The following is a 20,761-nucleotide window of genomic DNA, read 5'->3' on the forward strand; positions in this document are numbered from 1 at the left end:
ATCTGGGAATGGTGATGTATGCCTGTAATCCCAGTGAGTAGAGGCAGAGGCAGGAAGATCAAGAGTTTGGGGTCATCCCCAATCTATAGCTAGTTCTAAGCCAGCAATCTCTGTGTGAGGCATTGTCTCAAACAAAACCAAGAAACTCGTGTGTGTGTGTGTGTGTGTGTGTGTGTGTGTGTAAGTAACTGATAAATTGTTTTCAGTCTATTGGCAAATATTTTACAAGCAAAATTGAAACAAAAACTAAAATAAACATGCAAAATGTAGATTAGGAACCAAGGCTGGAAAGGAATAGGAAGACTAGATGTTTCCAAGGGTGATTAATCTCATTTTAAGTGTCCTTGTCTTGACCTTTCTTTGTTGAACAAACTGTGAATCTCTTGGAGGTGATTCTTCAAGCACATGTGAGACTTTGTGCTAACAAAAGAAATTCTCAATACAGGTTTTGAATACAAGGCCTTTGAGGATATCAAGCCCTCTGAGGTAGGATGTTGAGTCTCAGGAACTAGAAGACACATCCGGGCCAGTTCTACTACTGACTTCCGATCCATGGTGTAGCAAATAGGTAGATGTGGAGGTGAGAAAACCATATGGGCAAGCTGGGGGCAGAAAGTATGGGATGGTTTGAAACAACCCTCCTACTTCGACAGTCTAGGGGGAAGATGAAGATCAGTCAACGAAAAGGGAACATTTGCAGAGACCAAAGGGTTTATTTTTCCAGAGTGCTTTGGGTCTTCTGAGAGGATAGTTCAGACCCACAGCCCAGCAGAGCAGCTATCTGATGGCAGGCTGCTTGGAACCCAGGGACACAGAACATTTTCTAACAAAGTGGTCCAAACCATTACATTAACTTCGAAAGAACTTCTTGACTCCTCCATGATAAGCAGGAGCCTAAGTGAAATAAGAAGGGGTGAAACAGGCGAGCTGGCACGTGCCTGCAGTCTGCAATCCTGGTGCTCTGGAAGCTATAGCAAGAAGATTATGAGTTCGAGACTAGCCTGTGCTATGTACCCTGTCTAAAGTAAATGAAAATCAAGAGAAGGCATCCTCCATTTTGGTTTGGGGGAATATTTTTTCATTCTGTCTATATTCTAAACAGTCAAAAGAAAAAAGTTCAAGGTCATAGATTCTGACTCTAACTATATGTCTTTACTTTTGTTAAAGATACCCCTCCACTTCATCTGAAAATATGGATAATTCTATTCCTTCTCAGTGGATGCTTATAAAGATCCAATTACATAGAATATGTGGGCAAATGATTTATGAAGTTCCTAATAATATATTAATGACGCACTTCTTACACTCATAAACTTAGGTCAAACATTGTAGGTAATAGGAGCTATCATCCACAATTTACAGATAAGGAATTGGAATGTCAGAGATGGTGAAGGATTAACACAAATAACAATTAGACTACCACCAAGTGAACCGTACACACCAAGCAGCATTCTTAGGACTTTTGGAAACTGTCTTGTCCAATCTGAAAAGCAACACAGAGGAAAAGAAATTTTCACAGTCATGCAGGTAGCCAGGGGCAAAGTCAGGCCCCAAAGGTCTGGAGCTGGCAGCCCAGCAACTGCTCTCCAGTGCAGCCGAGCTCTGCCTCCCTGTGTGACATGCTGCAAGCTCAAATGCCATCTCCAATCTTCTGACCACTCTATTCTTGTTATCTTAGATGCCTGTGATTTTTCTTGCTGCCACCTGTAAGTGTCTATTCTTAAGAACATCTCAGCCTGGAATACTTGCTTCCCAGTCTCATCAACACAAGGGCTTTCAAAGTTATCTTGTGAGGAATTTTGAGCATCAGATTGGGCACACATATGATTCAAATCTTGACAGCCAGATACAGCCTGGTTATAGAATCCATTAATCACACCCCATTACGGATTCTTTATATCAGCTCTTTCTAGAAGAACCCCAAAGCCCCTAAGACTCTACTTTTCTGAAGAGAACATGGAAAGCACGAGATATGTGAATAATGAGTTGTATACATTATGGCCTCTGAACTTAATTTTTCAAACAATACTCTTGCAGTCAGTATGAAACACTGTCAGAAGCACCTATAAAGACATCAATACACTGCATGGATTGGAATTCATGTACACACCCAGCCCAAGGAAGCTTGCTAAATGCTGGAAAGGTGTTCTATGAGGGTCTAGGTGGGAGTGTCATATAATTTCAAGCATTGTAAACAGGAAAATAAAATTGAGAGAGCTGAAGGACATTGTCAGGACAAGCTTCTAGGATGCCCAGACAGTTGGCTGTGATCTAGGAGTCAATATGTTCAATATGCAGGCAATGCTCAGCCCACGTGAGGGTCAGAAGGACAAGGTGGACTGGATCAGAAGGTATGAATAGCATGTTTCCCTAAGATCTAGGCAAAATTCAGTGAGTTGCGATGTAGTCTGCGAGGCTAGGTACCATGAGTTGGTGAACAGGGGAGTCACCTTAGATACCTCTGACTATTGTGTCAGGAGAGAAGTGCTCAGAGACTGAAAGCCATACTGATTCCTTCAGTGGTCCAGATGACAGTGCCCCCATGGCTTCGAATTGATGGGCAGTGGTGGGGAGCAACATCAAAGCTTCAATTCACAGCACTTGTTCAACACAACATGTGCAAAAGTAGACGGTAGCTCTGACGGTAGTTGATGAGGGAGAAGTTGTCCCAATGGAGATAGAGTTTGGGATTTCAGTAATTGAGTGGATGGTGGTGTATTTTACAGACACAAGTATAAAATATTTTGGGGACAGGAATACAGATCAAGAAGTCTAGTTTTAGCTGTCCTAAGTTTAAAAAAATTCTTAGACAAATAAAGACAAATCCAGTAGAGCTTTGGAAGCAAGTAGAAAGCTTTGGCCACATGAAGGAAGGACTGCAAATTTCAGAAAGGCCCTTAAATATTATTTTAAAGCCATGGGTCTTTACATTGCTATGGATGTTTACATATTTTAAAACAAAACTAACATTCTGAATTTGAATACACTTTGACTTGGAAATGCATTGTTGAGCATGATTTCTGCCCCTATCAGAGCAGTTTGTGTAGTGACCAGTGGGTAAAGTAGAGGGACAGGGACAGGGACAGAAGCGGGAGAGAACTCCAGAAGCTTCAGGCTCCTCCCTTCCAGATAATGACTGCAGGTTTGTTGCTCAGACTCCAAAGATCCAGCTTCTTCCAATAGGAAAGAGAACAGTGCTGTCTGTTTGCAATTGCAAAAGGTAAAGCGTTTTGGGAAAGACTTTTTTTTTCAGAAGGACTTTTTCTTAATCTTCTCTTCCACTCTCTGCTTGGTCTCTTTTCTCCACAGTGTGATTTTCCATTGGTCTGAGATACACTTAGCTACCCAACAAGAAGGTTGACTGACAATATCCAACCACACAGACAACATTAAGGGATTCTGTACCACACAACCTCAGCGGCTTTAACTTTAACAAGATGCTGCAACACCCAATGAACAAAGCCTTGAGATAGATCTGATTCCTCAAATGCTCATAAGTATCAATAAATACTTCAAAAGTAGCCTGTTCCAATGACCAGAGCTCTCAGCAATTAGACAATTCAAGGAAGAGAGTAATTAGGTAAAACACACAGAGAGGGAAGTATGAATGGTGGTCATGAATTAAAGATACAAATAATTATGGCAGTAAGGGAACATTTAGGGAAAAATGAAATATCCCACAATTTGTTTAGTCCATTTGTAATCATCCATTTAAAGCCAAGGTGTAAATTTGGTGGAAGACACCACTTTCATTAAATGCCCTGCAGTATGTTACATAGAAAGAAATGGGACAGGGAAAATACACTCATACCATAGCAACTCAGCTGCATTGAAAGGAAACGGACATGGCAAAAAGAAACAGGAAGGAAAACATTGCTCTTGCGTACTTCTGGCTTGGTGACTGATGTCATGAGCTCAACAGCCACAGACAGTGTCGTGCTGGCACTTAGACCAGCATTAAAGAGAAAAGCAAAGATCTGAGTGTAGAATGCACTAAATCTTGGGTGTTGGGAGTCACTGCCACAAAACAGACCTGTTAAAATACTCTAATTGGTTCATTTCCTCTTCTTCAATTAAATCTCTAATTATTTCAGCAATGCAAAAACAATTATGCTAGTCTTAGATAACCTTTTATTGCTCTTCTCTTTGCCATTCTTGTACTTTTAATAATCAACCACAGAGAACATGGCCTTCGCAGTTCAGAATCTAGCTGCCTTCATATTCTCGCTCAACACCATTGTACAAAGGCTGGACTTGTCTGTGAAATGTGAATACGGAGAAACACCTTTGGAGTTCATTACAGCTACAGAAAGAAAGCATATGAACTACTCAGCTTTTGGAAGACGTCAGGAAGTGGTAGTAATCATTGCACACAAACATTACAGGACCCAGAAGGCCTGCCCAGGGAAACAGTGACTGTGATAGGTAAATCCACCCAAGGTAATAGTCCTAACAATAAAAAGCCAATCTTACACTATGTCACATGCTAGTTTATGTGGTTGACATGTACTAACTAATTTGTTCTTCACAGGAACCTTCTGTGGTAGATACAAATACCCTTCTCATTTATTACATGACATTCAGAGATACAGCACAGTTATTCCATGACCATGAAGCTAGGTAGCTAATAACTGAGATGAGATTCCAAAGCTAGCAAGTTAGCGACACATTCCCAAACTCTTAGGTGAGCTACTAAGGTGCACTACTGAATTCTCGGCTCAAGTTTAGGTTTAGCCTGAGCTAAGCCCATTAGCAAATTGATCATTTTATTTTTGCTATTGTGTCCTTAGTAAATGGTAGCTTAGAAAAATATCTCTTTCATTGTATCACGAATTATTCACTGTTAACAAACTCACATAGTTCAAAGACTACCTAGGAAAATTTTCACACATGCATCTCTAAACCAGTCACCAGTTTTCTGGACATAGTTCATTGAGGGTCCTCTCTGTCCATCTCAGAGAGGCCAGAGCCTCTTGAGTTTCATCTATCACAGTCCTAATGTCAGAAAGATTCACGTGGTCATGGTAACTTAACACAATTTACCAGCAGTTTAACAATGTTTAAAAACTGATTATTTAGAATTTCGAAACAAGTATTTAATGTAATAATAGTAAAAGTCACAAGAGGATTTCTGGTTCTTTCCTATTTCAGAGTGGGATTGTAAGAAAGAGTAAAAACTGGCACTAACTGTCACACAATGGAAAGGGAGCTCTGGGATTTTATGTTTTCTGCAGTTCACTACTCTGTCAGTTACATCATGTGTTCCTTCTAAACCAAATGAGGTATTGCTCATCGTTCAAGACCCAGATCCAATGCCAGTTCCTCTGAGATACTCTTCTGATGTCAGAGTTAATCACTACTTCCTCAGCATGCCCACAGTCATTGGAGTGTGCCATTGCATGTCCATAATGTAGTGTGCCTAGCATGGTACAGCTCTGTCTGCCCAATTGCTGGAGATTCCTAGTGAGCAGGAACTGGACAGTGAGGATGCAGTCTGATGGTTAAATGCAGAGCTTCAGCACTACGCAAATTCAACTTGGACCATGGCTGCATGGTCTCCCACAACATCTTTGGAAAGCTCACCTTTGTGAAGCCAATAGTCTTTGCCTATTGAGTAAACACAATATAAGAGTGCAGCTCTGGCCCCAAGATTCCTGAGTTCAAACACTGGGCTCTTTATTATATCATCTATTCATGTCAAATTTTTCTTACCTGTAAAATAAGAATGATGATAGACAAACTCTTCACATTTTTGTGAAAGTTAAAATAACGAATCTGTGCCAGCGAAATGGCTTAGTGGGTACAGGTAATTGATGTTAGTTGTCTTCTGACATGTGTACTGTGGCATGTGCATGGTACCCATACCAGCAAATGTGCATATGCATACAAACAAACTAAAAACGAAGAGAATAAATCTGTGAATTGTGAATAACAACAACAAAAACCACATTCATGCCAGGTGGTGGTGGCGTACGCCTTTAATCTCAGCACTCGGGAGGCAGAGACAGGTGGATCTCTGTGAGTTCGAGACCAGCCTAGGCTACAGAGTGAGTTCCAGGAAAGGCACTAAAGCTACACAAAGAAAACCTGTCTTGAAAAACCAAAAAAAAAAAAAAAAAAAAAAAAAAAAAAAAAAAAAAAAAAACAGCAACCAAACAAACAAAAAAAACCCCACATTCACTACGATTCTATTCTTTATATTAGCATCTGGCTGATTTGGATGATGTACACCTGTTTGTACACAGCTAAGCTAAAGCTAAAACAGTTGACCGTGGCATCTCTTGTGGCTTTGCACAATGGATCTATCATTTATGGAGGAATATATTATTTTACTGAGTGGCAGATTATGCTGTAATTATTAGCAGGAGGATGGCAGTTAATTTATTAAGTAAACCTGGTCTAATGGAAAGATCTTCCATGCTCATGGATAGGAAGGATCAACATAGTAAAAATGGCAGTTTTACCAAAAGAAATCTACAGATTCAACGTCACCATCAAAATCCTAACACAATTCTTCACAGACCTCAAAAGAACAATAATCAACTTCATATTGAAAAAAACCCCAGGATATCCAAAACAATTCTGTACAACAAAGAAACTTTCAGAGGCATCACCATCCCTGACTTCAAACTCTACTGCAGAGTTATAGTAATAAAAACATCTTAGTAATGGCATAAAAACAAACATGGGGATGAATGGAATCAAATCAAAGACCCCAACATTAACCCACACACCTGTGAACACCTGGTTTTTGACAAAGAAGCCAAAATTTTGCAATGGAAAAAATAAAGCATCTTCCACAAATGGTGCTGGCATAACTGGATGTCCACATGTAGAAGAATGCAAATAGATCCATATCTAACGTCCTGCATAAAACTCAAGTCCAAGTGATCAAAGACCTCAACATAAATCCAGATACACTGAAACTGTTAGAAGAGAAAGTAGGAAGTAACCTTGAATGCATTGGCACAGGAGACCACTTCCTAAATATAACACAAGTAGCACAGACACTGAGAGCAACAATTAGTAAAGGGGACCTCCTGAAACTGAAATGCTGCTATAAGATAAAAGACATTGTCAATAAGACAAAATGGCAGCCTACAGGATGGGAAAAGATCTTCACCAACCCCACATTTGACCAAGAACTGATCTCCAAAATATATAAAGAACTCAAGAAACTAGACATCAAAATACCAAATGATCCAATTAAAAATAGGGTACAGATCTAAAAAAAGAATTCTCAACAGAAGAATTTCCAAATAGCCAAAATACACTCAAAGAATGTTCAACACCCTTAGTCATCAGGGAAATGCAAGTCAAAACGACTCTGAGATGCCATCTTACACCTGTCAGAATGGCTAAGATCAAAAACACTGATGACAACTTATGTTGGAGAGGATGTAGAGTAAGGGGAACACTCCTCCACTGCTGGTGGGAGTGCAAACTTGAGGGAACCAGTTGGGTGTGGGACAGAGGGGGAGAGTAAGGAAAGAGATGTCTTGATGGGGGGGGCATTTTGGGGTTAAGGAGAAACCTGTGCCAGGGAAACTCCCAGGAATCCAAAAGGATGACCCCAGTTAAGACTCCTAGCAATAGTGGAGAGTACCTGAACTTGCCATTTACTGTAATTCGATTAGTGACTACTCTAATTGTCATCAGAGAGCCTTTATCCAGTAACTGATGGAAACATATGCAGAGATCCACAGCCAAGCACTGGGGCGAGTTTGGAAAGTCCTCCTGAAGAAAGGGAAGAAGGATTGTACAAGCCAGGGGTGGGGGGTGTGGACGGTGGGGTCGAGGTCATGAAGGAGGAACTCAGAGAGACAGCTGACGTGAGCTCATAGGAGTATATGAACTCTAGACTGACAGCTAGGGAGCCTGCATGGGACCAACCTAGGCCCTCTGCTTGTGTGTGACTGTTGTGTAGCTTGGTCTGTTTGCAAGGTTCCTAGCAGTGAGATCAGGACCTGTGCCTGGTGCTTAGCTGGCTTTTGAGAACCTGTTCCCCATGCTGGATTACCTTACCCAGCCTTAATGTATGGGGAGGAGCTCAGTCCTGCCTCAACTTGATGTGCCATGCTTTGTTCAAGGTCATGGGAGGCCTGCCCCTTTCTGAATGGAGATGGAAGAGGAGTGGATGGGGAGGAGGATACATGAGAGGTGGGGGGAGGGAACAGGAGGAGAAGAGGGAGGGGAAACTGTGGTCAGTGTGTAAAATAAATGAAAAAAAAATTAATAAAATAAAATTAAATTAAAAAAACAAGTCAGGAATGAAAAAGGCCCAGGAGTAGGGCCTTGCTGTCTCAAAATACTCAAGCCACCAACTATTCTACACTACTTGGGCATTTCAGTGTTCTAGCCAATGGTTCTTCACTAGCTATCAATCCCCTGTGCTACTTTTTTCCTCAGAACTACATCAACATGTCACTTGGTTTTGTGTCTGTTCAAATGAGTAACCTATTTACAACCAATTAGTACTCATTATCTCATCATAAGAACCATATGACCTGCTGCTCCAACATCTACCGTTCTATCACCCGCTTTGCGTGAAGTCACCTAGGTCTTCAGTACAGCATGACAATTTCCAAATATACATCTATACCTTGGATATGTTCCTTTGGATTCCTAGAGGCTTCTTTGGAATATATGTATAAGAAAGTTCCTCTTCCCCAAGTAAACTGCCTTCCTACATATAGGCTCTTTCCAGCTGCTCAGATTTTCTGTCTGCATAGAACTTGCCATTAACTGGGAATACTTCATTTCTGAGCTAGCAGTGACTAGCACAATGAACAGATGTGTGGCTCACTCTTCTTGAAGAATTCATCCTGTTTCCATATCTTCATCCTATCATAATGATATGCACACATCACTTTCTGTGTCTTGTTTCTGTCTAATTGGCTGCCATTGAAAATCAAACTTTGAGATAAATTAGCTTCACTGATATGACGTTATAGTGCCAAACAAAGAACTCCAAAGTCACATGGAAAATATATATGCCATTCTCTTCTATGCATTTCCAAGAAGTGCTACCTACTAATTTAAATTATAATATACATTATCTACATAAGAAATAAAAATTTACTTTTTAAAATTTTATTTACTTTTGTTTTTATGTATATGGGCATATTGTCTGTGTATAGATCTATACACTAAGTTCATTTAGTGCCAGTAAAGGACAGAAGAGGATAACTGATACTCTGGAACTGGAGTTACAGGAGTTATTAGCTGCCATGTAGTTGCTTAGAAATGAATCCCAGGTCTTTTGCAAGAGCAGCAAGTGCATTTAACCCCTGAACCATCTCTCAACCTGCTACCTACTTTTCTTTAAACAAAGTCTCACTATGTAGCCTTGGCTGTCCAGCAACTCACTGTATAGACCAGTCTGGCTTCAAACTCATAAAGATCTGCCTGTCTCTTCCTCCTGTGCTAAGGTTGAAGGCATATGGCACCATGTCCAATAATAAAATAAAATTTTTTATGAGCAATTTATTGACTTGAGATAATAGAGATAAGTGGCAATCAACATTTTAAGCATACTTGGGAATAAAATTAAACGGTTTCTAAACATTTCAGTTACACCTTTTCCACTATCAGTCTTCTCTATGCAATTTCCATAACAATTTCAGGAACATGTACCCCAAATTTAAGAAATGTCTCTGTTAGCTTTGCTTAAAATTGATGTTGCTGAACCTATTATGTCCAAAAAGAAAGACTCTTCCAACCTTCTTGTTTGTTTCCCTCAGTTCTGTGGGCCTCCCTTCCTTCCTGAAGATAGCAGCTCTTATCACATTGCTTTGCAGTGATTTATGGTTCTATAATCTTGGTGGGGCCTCCAAACCTTTCTGTCTTCCTCTCACAGACACAGTTGATCATTCTATCCACCCACATGTGGTTACTGTGAAGGCTAAATGGAATTACATGAGATGTCTGAAAGTTTCTGACAGCACACATCCGGAGTGTTTGTTTCTTCTTCTTTTTCTTTTCTTCCCTTCTTCTTTCCTTCACTAGACTAAGCCTATCCTGAGGAATGGCTTAACAGCAAATGTTCATTCAAGTTTTTGAATAGATGTGTCTTCACAGTGTTAGGAATAGATCCACACAGCCTGTGTCCTACATTCAGAACACAATCTGAAAGCAGGGCTTAGTGGGACACACCTGTAACCCCAGTATCTGGCTGCAAGATTGAGGCCAGCCTGAGTGACCAAGCAAAACTCATTCTCAAAACAAAACAAAACAAAACAAAAGTAAACAGCTTCCCACCAACAAATTAAAAACAACCCTCCCCCAATCTGAACAACCAGAAACCCACATTTCTAAATTCCAGTGAAATTTTCAGTGTGCACGCTGTTGAACCAAAGGATTTTATGATTAATTTTGATAGACTTATCTTCTCATTAAATGGAATTGTATCCAATGCCAATGTCTAGGTTATTATTTTAGAAGGCGAAGCCTTGAGTCACTGCTTAAACAAAAACAATCTCATTAAACTGTAAACAAAATCAACATTCTCTGGGATTTTTAATTAGTTCTTTCCTTGTGAAAAATAAAGAACTGCTGTACATGTGGGAAGACAAGGAAACAAATGTGGATTCAGACTCCAAGCCGTAAGAGCAAATTACTTCATTTAGCTGCAGTCACTCATTAGAAATGGGGTTAGCAGTGGACAGAGTGCTTTCTCTGAGCATGCCTATCTAGTTCTATCAAGATGTCTTTAGCCAATTAGCTTGCTCAATTGACTAAGCATCTCCTACCTCATTTACTTGAATAAAGATGGAACAGGGAAATTCCAGCAAGAGAAAATGATCTTCACAGAGATCACTGAGAAACAAGTACTCACATAAAATAATGTATTCAAAGTAATAAATCACTTGCATAAATAATAAGTGTTACTATTTCTCCATTATATAAAGCAAAGACATTGAAATTTCCAAGTTATTTTAATATTTTGGTAAAGGGTAGTGAATCAAACATCAAAGTATTTGAATAGGAGAAAAGGGCTCCTCTCTTGTTCTACTTTTTTTTCTAGAATTTGTTCTTTATTTATTTTGTTCAAGTAACTATGTATCTCCTTAAATAGTTAATAAATGTTTTAGAAAATTATTTTTCCTCTTATTCATTATGACAGTGAATAGTTAACAATATAATATTTAGAGCCAAAGAAGTTCTGGAATTAAAAACATTTCCAAGGCAGGAAATTAACGGAATAATACACTGAAACCCACAGGCAACAGCTTATTGATGATGTCTTTGATGAGACAGAGAAAGTTCCATAAGAAATGGGAAAGTTAGGAATCTTCACATGCCATGAAGCTGACAGATTGTAACATACATCTTCTAAATCTCCAATTCCCTCTAGACTGACTGTCTTTGGTAAATGTGTGTTCTGTTATTAAGCATATTGTGGTATTGATAACATAAACTTATCCACCCTTAGCAATTTTACTGTGTTTTCAGTAAGTATAAGGAAAAAGAGAATGGACATTACTTAAATTGGATCCAGGACATTATCATGAATGAATTTTAGTGATGTGATTCTCTTCCATTGATGTTTCAAAATCCAAAATAGAGACAACAGAGCTGCCACTGCACTTGACAGATTTGCTCCTGGACTGGGCTTTTATACTAAACAGCATAGCAGGTTTTGATCAAAACCACTCATTTCAACTGAAATAAAAAGTCGATATCTGTTCATATAAACTCTATCTTGCAAACTGGTCTCCGTCTCCCTCCAATCCCAGGGCTGTCTCCTTCAGATCCCCCTTTCTTCTGCACGTGATAAAAGAAGGCTGTGTTTGTACTTTGAAATGTGACACATTGCTCTAACTACTCCTCTCTTTCAGGAAAGCTTTAAAAAGGGGGCTTGTTTTCTTTCAAATTAGTTTCTACTGGAAGATAGACAGGTACTCCAGCAGCACTGGGTTCTCATCAGTGTGCCAAAGATGTCTGCATCTCCTTTTGCATCCAAGCTTACTTTCAGAAAACAGCTTCTTTCTATGCCCCAAACCATGTCAAAATTCAAGCAAGGAAGTACAGCTTTATCAGATTTGCCATGAATATTTCTTGCAGTTTTTCACAACTTTGCCTGCTTCTCAATACCTAGGAAATTCCAATCCAGAATGCTGAGTTACCATACCCTTTTGGCAAGATGCAACAAAACAGGATGCTCAAAATACTAATTGTATACAATTATTTTCTCAGTAAGTTATACTTCAAAATGGGTTGAACAAAGGGCACAAATTTGCTACATAATCAATGGAAGTATGTGTGCCTAAAATTAAGACTTCATATCACTAAGACTCAGTTCAATATATCTATATTTTTAAATCTGTCCCCCAAACTTCAGAATATGTCTTTATTGACATATAAAATATATCTCATCTCTGGATGTCAATTTGAATATGTGTGCGTTTAAATCTAAAAAGCTTAGTTTAAAACAAAATGTAAGCTAGTGTTACACCCAATGGATTCTATATACAACCCAGATTTTTGTTTGTTAATACAAATTAGAAAAAATAATTCCTATGTTATGAGAAGAGTTTTTAATAGAACAATGTTTATAAAAGTAAGATGCAATAATACACATTATACACCTATAATTTGCAAACTTCTGCACAAATTCCCATTCTACTAGTTGCTATAAATAAGGTAAGATTCCTTACCTAGGATGAATTCTAACTGCGGCTCATTGGGGATCTTCTGGATGCCTATAAATAGTAGGGATAAGTTTAGGTTTTAAAAGTATTTGTTATCAATATTATAACAACATATATACTGTTTCATCTGACAAGATATCTACATACATTGTTGGCAGAATGAATAAAGGTAGATAATCAGACTTAAACATTATGAATACTCAGATGAAGGCAAAGTATTTTTGTAAAGTCAATGGAAATAAAGATACTTCATGGCCATAGAGAAACCCCAAAAGGACAACTATAAAACATGTTTGTCAACTGTGTCTATTTGTTTCAGAAGTCTGCAGGTAAGTGGGAGTTTTACAAAGAACCACGTCATCAAAGGACTGTCTTAAGTGGGTTTCATGCAAGCTCTCCGACTTGTAAATATGGAATCATTATCAATGGGCAGAGCCCCAGTCAAGTTCTAGTAGGCAAGGACACAGAGCTGCTTATTTTGCTTACTTATTATTTCAACAAAATTGTGCTCAACACCTCTACTCCTTTCTTCTGTGATATTTCCAAAAGAAGACAGTATATAAAATGATGAAAGATGAGTGGGAGTGGGGAAGAGAGTCTCAGAATGAGGGAGTGAGATGATCAGGATGCATGAATGCATTGTGAGAGGTGGATGTTGAAGATCACAGTCAACAGTAGTCCCTTGCGGGAGGTGGATGTTGAAGATCATATTCAACAGAGTCCCTTGTGGGAGGTGGATGCTGAAGACCAGACATAGTCAACAGAGTCCCTTGTGGGCGGTGGATGTTAAAGACCAGACATAGTCTATATTAGAGTCCCAAACTAGCATGGCCAAGGGTGTGAATGAATGACATTCCATTTGTTACAACTCATAAGTAGCCAAAGAAACCAAAGTAAAACATATAGAAAATTGTATCACTTCACAATAAATGTAAAGCTTCTGCCCTTGTTTGTGTATTTTGCAGAGACTATTTAAATTAACTGGCATTTGGTCAATAACCTATTTTTAAAACCACCTTTTTGAATAAAATACAATGCCTTTTTATTCACAGTTAGCAATTTCTTTTTTAGCACAATAATCATTTATTTTATTCTCTCCTGCTAACATTTAAAATGCTTCAATTAATAATGTTAGACTGCCTAATAGATGTTAGAATCATTAGGTATGCTCTTGTGAAATAATCCAGTTTTGTTTATGTTTATGTTTTTGTTTTGGATACTAATAATTAACTCCTCTCTAAGTTTTGGCAACCAAATTTATTGGCAATGCATCCAACCAATATCATTTTCTAAAGATGATTTTTAAGATATAAATTTAATGAGGCTAGGCATATATTTGCTGGTGCTAAAAAATGTTTTTCTGAGTAAAAGAGCCATTCTGAAAGAAAAGGATGCAGTTTAAACTAAAGAACAAATTGAAAACCTAGAATTTTAAGTATGAGAGAAAACATAGTATTCTTTTAAATTTCTTAATTACATGAGTAGCACAAAAATTTATTCCAATGGTCAGATTTAAATCTTGGACAAATTAAGTGTTCTCTGTTATGTGAATTAATGTTGTCTGGGGGAGTAGCAAAGCAAGCATTGTGTGATATTTTTCACTAATGTGTTCACCTTACATACTGTTTGGTCTTAGCAATATTTAACTTTCACAATATTGATTCTCTATAGGAATAAATAAATACCAAGTAGAAGCTGTTCTTAAATATGATCAGCATCTGGAAAGGGTCCGTGAAATGTATTTATCAGTGTTTTAATACACATTTGAAAACTTGATCATTTGATGCTGGTTCATGTTGACCTATCTATCAACTGTGTGATCCGAGATAAAAGATGAGAAGAGTGTTGTCATACACTCACATTCCAAAGCACAGAGAGAAATGGGGAAACAACTGGGTAATCTCATGCAGTTTGGTGAAATCCAGGTTCCTGTGAATACACAGGGATATTTGTCTGGTTAACCCAGTTTGGCTCTTCAGAGACCTACAGGAGGTAGGACACATATACTTACTTGTGAAGTGAATGTCCTCAGGATCATTAGCCTGAGCTGTAGGAAGAAAATGCTGGCCTTCTTCTGACGTTCCTTCCTCTTTGATTTCCATGATCCACCTCACAACTGACTTACTTTCCACGGTGTCTTGTCCAAATGGTACCAGATAATGGGCTCTGGTTTAACGCTGATGTATCTTCACACTAATGATCTAATATCTCACCGTGAAATTCTGCACATAGAAAATATCAAGATTCAACATTGTAGCCATTTTAGAGCTCAATTCCAAGCTAAGAATTAATATAAAACCTACAACTACTTACAGATTACCTTTCCTCCATGCCAAGCCCTTTTACACTTCCAGAATCAAGCTACACAGTGCACTGGAGGCTCTAGGCTAAGTTAATGTTTTCACGATAATCATTAGAGTCATAGGAGGTATTTCTAAATCCAGAAAGTTATAGTCATCCCTTCTGTTTAACTCTCTGATCTAGAACACAGCCTAGAGCATCCTGTCAAGGAAGTTGCCCACTTTGCCGCTGTGACCATCACTGACTCTTTCCACTGGAATTTCCCTTTATGTCCCCTATGTCCCTCTCTGCCATCATCAGAACATTAGTCATGAGCACAAAACCATAATTTGGCATGCTCTTTTCTTCTAAAATGGGCTCACAGGTTGAAAAGGGGAGTTTCTGGTTTCCTTATTTTCTAGTCTCCTACCGTTCTGTATGATAGTGGTTTAATTATTTAATGATTGGGGTATGATGTGAGAAGAATGAAAACAATTCTCAAAAGCTGCAGCTCAAAGGAAAATGAAAGCAACAGAAAACTGATGGCAATCAACACTGAAAAAGGTCCCCCTCCCCCCGCCAAGATTTAATACCCTGCTGTAGATAGCTTCAGATAGTTACAAATTCATGTTGATATACATGACGAAGAAAGAATTGAAAAAAAATCAATGTTGTTTTAAATCAAGTTACCAGCTGAATTAAAATGTGCAAAAATCTTTAAATGTCTCCACAGTGCTGTTTAATGAGATAGCAGCCGACAAGTTTGGTTTGGAATACTGATGTGACCTCAAAACCCACAATCAACAATCCTGAATTCTGTTGTTCTTAACAAAGTGGCTTCATGTAAGATTCAGCTTCAGTTCTTAGGAGTCATCGGGCAAGTCACATGCAGAAAGCAACCTGAATCTTCAGAAAATACTGCGAAATAGCTGGAAATAGATGCATATTGGTTCTTAATAATATAAGCAAGAGACTATTGTCTAAGGTAAAGGACTGTTTGCCATCAATTAGACCATAACTATCAATTTCAAAATTATTTTTTGAATTAAGACAATTCTTTCTAATATCTTTTCTGTCTCTTACATTAATAATTCTTTTCTGATAAACACACACGTTTTCATTACATAGTGTCCCTAAGACCTGAAGATTCTGTGGCTCTTGGGTTATAAGGATCTTGTCAACCTCATTATATTATTTTAATTAAATACTCAACCCTAATCCTGATCAGTCATTAAAAAACTTTGAAAGACCCACAAAGGATGATGGAAATCCTTGATAAAATAGCCACTCAGCACAGTGAATGTGAATAATTGATAAAACAAATGCTAAGGCAGGTACACGTGTGCACTTGTGTGGTGTGGAGAGAAGGCCCAGAGTGAAGTAAGGTGCTCTGAGCTCTTGTGGCCATGGTCCCATTTGAACGTATCATCCACCCAGAACACACATAGCAAGTGCAAACGGTACACAAAGGAAAAGTAAGTGCTACTGCTGAGCACGAGGTTCTATTTTTACACCTCTTTTGTTACACTAAAGAATAATTACGATTTGGTACTTGCTATCAAGATATATGCCTTAGAACATAGCAGCAGCAAAGCTCCAGAAAAACCACTGAATTTCCAGGTGGTAAGTACAGTGTTTATCTACTGCTGTGCTCGGCTTCCTTTTTTGGGTCTGTTTGGAAGTTTTCTGGTTTGCTGGTTATCCACACTGTGGTTTCTGCATACTACGCATATATTTAAAGGTCTGTTTTTAAGCAGGTTGACTATTTAGTCCAGGTCTTCCACCTTTGGATCCACTCAGAGCAATGAATAAAATGCAGAGTTTACTACAACAGCTGGAAAGTGCTGTTGGTTCTCTCCTGCTTCCCCAGAGGAGGACAAATGATGGGTAGCTATATTTCAAGTTACATTTAATTGAACAGCATTTCTCATAAACCATGTGATAAGCATCGTTAAATATTTTACATAACTCACACTAAAATGAAAACTCTGACATGCTCATGTAAGTCGTGAAAAGACATCATGGTTACTTAGGAAGAGACTGGCCACACACACGGTAAAACAGAGATATTCCACAGTGGAGGGGCAATATGAGATGTCTTCAACATTAAAAATGTCTTCAACATTGCAGTGTGGTGCTGGTCATTCATTATGGGCAGCCAGATCAAATGGCATCTTCTGGTCAAGACAGAATGCTGAAGGTAAACAGTGGGCACAAGACATGATAACAAGAAAGATGTACTTAGCCATTGTGGTGTGTTTCAGATAACATCCTTCTATCACACTGTCCTATATTAACATAGCACTTGTCATGTTTGAGAAATGTTTAAAGAAAGGTTACATTAAAAATTTTTAAGAAAGACTGAAATTGTAATAAAAATTACAAAAAGATAAAAGAGGGAATAGAAGAATCAGGTCTTACAGTGATTACATTCAAAATGTATGGTAAGGGCACGCACGCATGTTGTGATCAAATGATAGAATTTAGCTGTATCAAACAGTGCTGTCTGTCTACAGGGACCGAGCCCTGTTAGTTATTCTAGGACTGGAAAGGGCAAGACAACTGAGCTTGACGAGGTGAGATGTGCTCACTTCCTCTTCCACTTTCTGTGATGTGAATGTACCTGCTTGGGTGCTCAGATCTCTATAAAGCTGTAATTGGAGTACAAGAGAGGGGTGTGAGACCAGATTGAAGAGTAGGGAATTTCACTCCATTCTAGAACTTGAAAGTCCCAAAGGGAGGAGAGGCTCATGAGTGGATAAACACTTTGATGTCCTGCCTTCTATCCTAAATCTAGGGCAGCCACCCCAGGTGCATTCCTTTGCCATTCTCTACTCACACAGAGTTCCCAGAGCTCAACATGAAGACATAGTTCATTTTTTTATTCTCTATTTTTAAGAAATGAGAATGCTTCCAAACAAAACATACATACACTCAGTGACTAGCTAATAGAAAAGCCCACAAAGCAGACCAGATAGAAAGAGAAGAACTAAACCATGTCACATAGACTATATTTGAACTGTAGAAAGTTCACCAAGTGTCAAGGTAAAGATTACCCCAGAAGCCTGAACAATGGTGATGGCGGGGGGCCATCTTATTTGTAGGTGATTTTAGTAGTGCAGAAAAATAAAATGAGAATCTTTGCCATCATAGAAATATCCGGTTACAAAAGAGAGTCATAATTTCAAAGGAAATTGTTAAACAGACTTATTGGTCTTAGTGACAGAATTTGGTGTGATATTAGAGTAGCAATTGTGAAAAATAGGAATGTTATCGATACCTAGGAAACTCTAAACCAATGAACTTTCTGGAGAATAAACAAGACAACATTTCAATCATGGAGATGGATTTTGTTATTTAAGCATGTTGCTCTACTTAGAATGTGCTTGAACACACATGAGCATAGATGAATAGATGAGAGAGAGAGAGAGAGAGAGAGAGAGAGAGAGAGAGAGAGAGAGAGAGAGAGAGAGATGAAATAGAATAATATGTGTATATTTGGAAACACTGTCTAATGCTAAGTCAATATAATGTGTAAGTTCACTGACAAGTGAAAACAAAGGTTTGGAGAATCAATCATAAGATACAAAGATATTTAGGGAGATAAGTAGAAATTCTTGAAAAAAGCTTAAGAAGTAGTGAGGAAAGTTGGAGACAGGAATAAAGAAGCAGCCAATGGAATGTTGTTATTGCTCCACTGAACTGCTCTTTCTCGAGTAGCAGGGCCACTGGGTAGAGAAAGGACTGTTTTGATGGTGACATGTAAGCATAACTGATGAAGGGATGCAGGAAATAGTAAAGGGAAATATAAGAAATACAGTCTGCTATAAGGAGGGGAACTGACATGAACTGAAAATGAGGCAGTAGTCTCACAGGAAAGCATAAGTATTTAAGGATGCTCCCCACAATGACCTCAATTCCTATAGAAAAAAAGACATATTCATATTAAATATAGGGAAATCTCAATCCACTTTGAAAAACTCAGACCGTATAGGTAAGGATTAATAAATCCAAAGTCTTGGTTCGTTTTTTATTTCAACTTGACACAAACTCAGACATATCTGCTAAGAAGGAATCATAATTGAGAAAATGTCTCCATAAGATTGACCTGTTGGCAAGTCTGTGGAACAATTTCTTGGTTAATGATTGATGGCAGAGGGCCAAGCATACCTGGCTGGTGCCACCACGGTGCTTGTGGTCCTGGGATGTGCAAGGAAGCAAGTCAAGCAAGCTGTGAGAGACAAAGCCAATAAGCAGCGCTCTTTTATGGCCTTTGCTTTAGTTTTTCCTCCAGGTTCCTGCTTTGAGTTCTTCCCTTGACGTCGCTTCTTGATGGGCTGTGATCAGGACATACAAGCTGAAGTAAACCCCTTTTCCTCAAGTTGCTTTTGGTCATGGTGTTTTAATCACAGCAATAGAAACTTAAGGCATTTGTCAACATTAAAATAAAGATGATCTATGAGCAAATAATACTATAACAATGAGAAACAAAAAAGCATACCTAGGAAGTAGACACAGAACTTTCAAGCTTCCATTTGCAAAGACCTAAAGTTAATCAGCCCCACAACAGTCAAGGAAATGCCAACAATGAATACAAGTGAAACGTTACACTGATGAATTAGGAAAAAGTCTCAAGACCATCAATTGACCTAAATCTAGGAAAAAAAACAAAACAAACAAAAAACACAGCGGCCTCCAAGGGACCAAGAACGAGAGGAATGGTAGGTCACAAGCTTGCAGTAAGAACTCGGCCAGAACGTTTGATTAACTACTAATAGTTCAGGGGGGAGCATCAGGGTAGAGAAGCCTCCTGAGATCCGTAAGTCAGGGGTTGTCTGTACTCATCAACAGGTCCTTTGTCTTAGCCAACACTCGGGTACTTATGAAGAAGGCAGAGCTCAGTGGGTGTCTAGATAGCACCTCTTTGTGACACATGCCTGGGGGAAGGCATGTGGGGGCAAAAGTCACCGCAGTAAAGTACCTAGCACTAGTCTAGTCACCTCCCTACAATGCAGAAATGACAGATCCTGTTTCCATGAAGGCACAACCCTAGACCCATCACAGTTAGAGAGTGGAAACAAGAAAACAGTGGGGACCTCTGAGACTTTCAAATCTTTATTACCGTGACCTAAGGTCAAGGAGCTTACTATCTGAGCTCTAGACTCTAAGAAATCAGCAGAGAGCAGCCCTGCCTGACTCATGCCCCACTTCAAGAAAAACAGAGTGCAAATATAGCAAGCTGCCCACATTCCACTTGTGAACATTGTGAGCATGCCACAGTTCACATGTGAACAGGGAACATTCCCCCCCCCCCGCCAAAAAAAAGCCAAAAGATGAGAGCAGAGAGCAGTCTCCAGCCACTCAGCCCTTCTCCTTCTGTGTAGGAAGGAGTAGCACCAGTCGAATGTGTGGTTGGCTATGCACTGAAGGTTGTCACAGGAACAGTACTGAAGCCTGCTGAATTACTGACTAGATTGATTCCAGCTCCCCAGCACACACATTAGAGGCTTAAAAGTAAAACTGGGATGTCCAACTCCAGCCATGAACCCTCTTTAGCTCAAGATCTGCTGTTCTACATAGCACACAGATGAGGATTAAGAGGAGAGCGAGCCAGGAAAAGGAGGAGGAGAAGGAATGTAAGCAGGAGGGGAATGAGAAGAGAGGAGCATGGAGAGGAACAGAATTTGGGGGAGGACTAAACAAGAGAAGTCTTCTAGAGAGAATGTAAGAGCATAATTAAAGAAGCCACACTCAGGTAGTGAACAGATACTGAAACTATCAAAGACAGAACTGGAAAGAGAGTGTTCTGAAAGCTATAGCAGAAAAGT

At 39.0% G+C, this 20,761-nt stretch overlaps 1 protein-coding gene across 9 annotated transcripts in view; it reads right to left on the reverse strand.

Moving 5' to 3' along the window:
• The window catches only part of Inpp4b (inositol polyphosphate-4-phosphatase type II B), a 789,997-nt gene that overhangs the window by 405,178 nt on the left and 364,058 nt on the right, over positions 1–20,761 (reverse strand). For all 9 annotated transcript variants that reach the window (XM_052726853.1, XM_052726856.1, XM_052726854.1 and 6 more), the window contains 2 exons: positions 14,665–14,875; positions 12,660–12,704 (listed from right to left, as the gene is read on the reverse strand). In XM_052726853.1, coding sequence (XP_052582813.1) covers positions 12,660–12,704; positions 14,665–14,755 — 136 coding nt within the window. In that variant the 5' untranslated portion in view covers positions 14,756–14,875. The remainder of the gene's footprint in view (positions 1–12,659; positions 12,705–14,664; positions 14,876–20,761) is intronic.

Source organism: Peromyscus californicus, unplaced genomic scaffold (genome assembly GCF_007827085.1).
Source record: "Peromyscus californicus insignis strain IS unplaced genomic scaffold, ASM782708v3 Scaffold_8__1_contigs__length_139910024, whole genome shotgun sequence".
Classification (NCBI taxonomy): domain Eukaryota; kingdom Metazoa; phylum Chordata; class Mammalia; order Rodentia; family Cricetidae; genus Peromyscus; species Peromyscus californicus.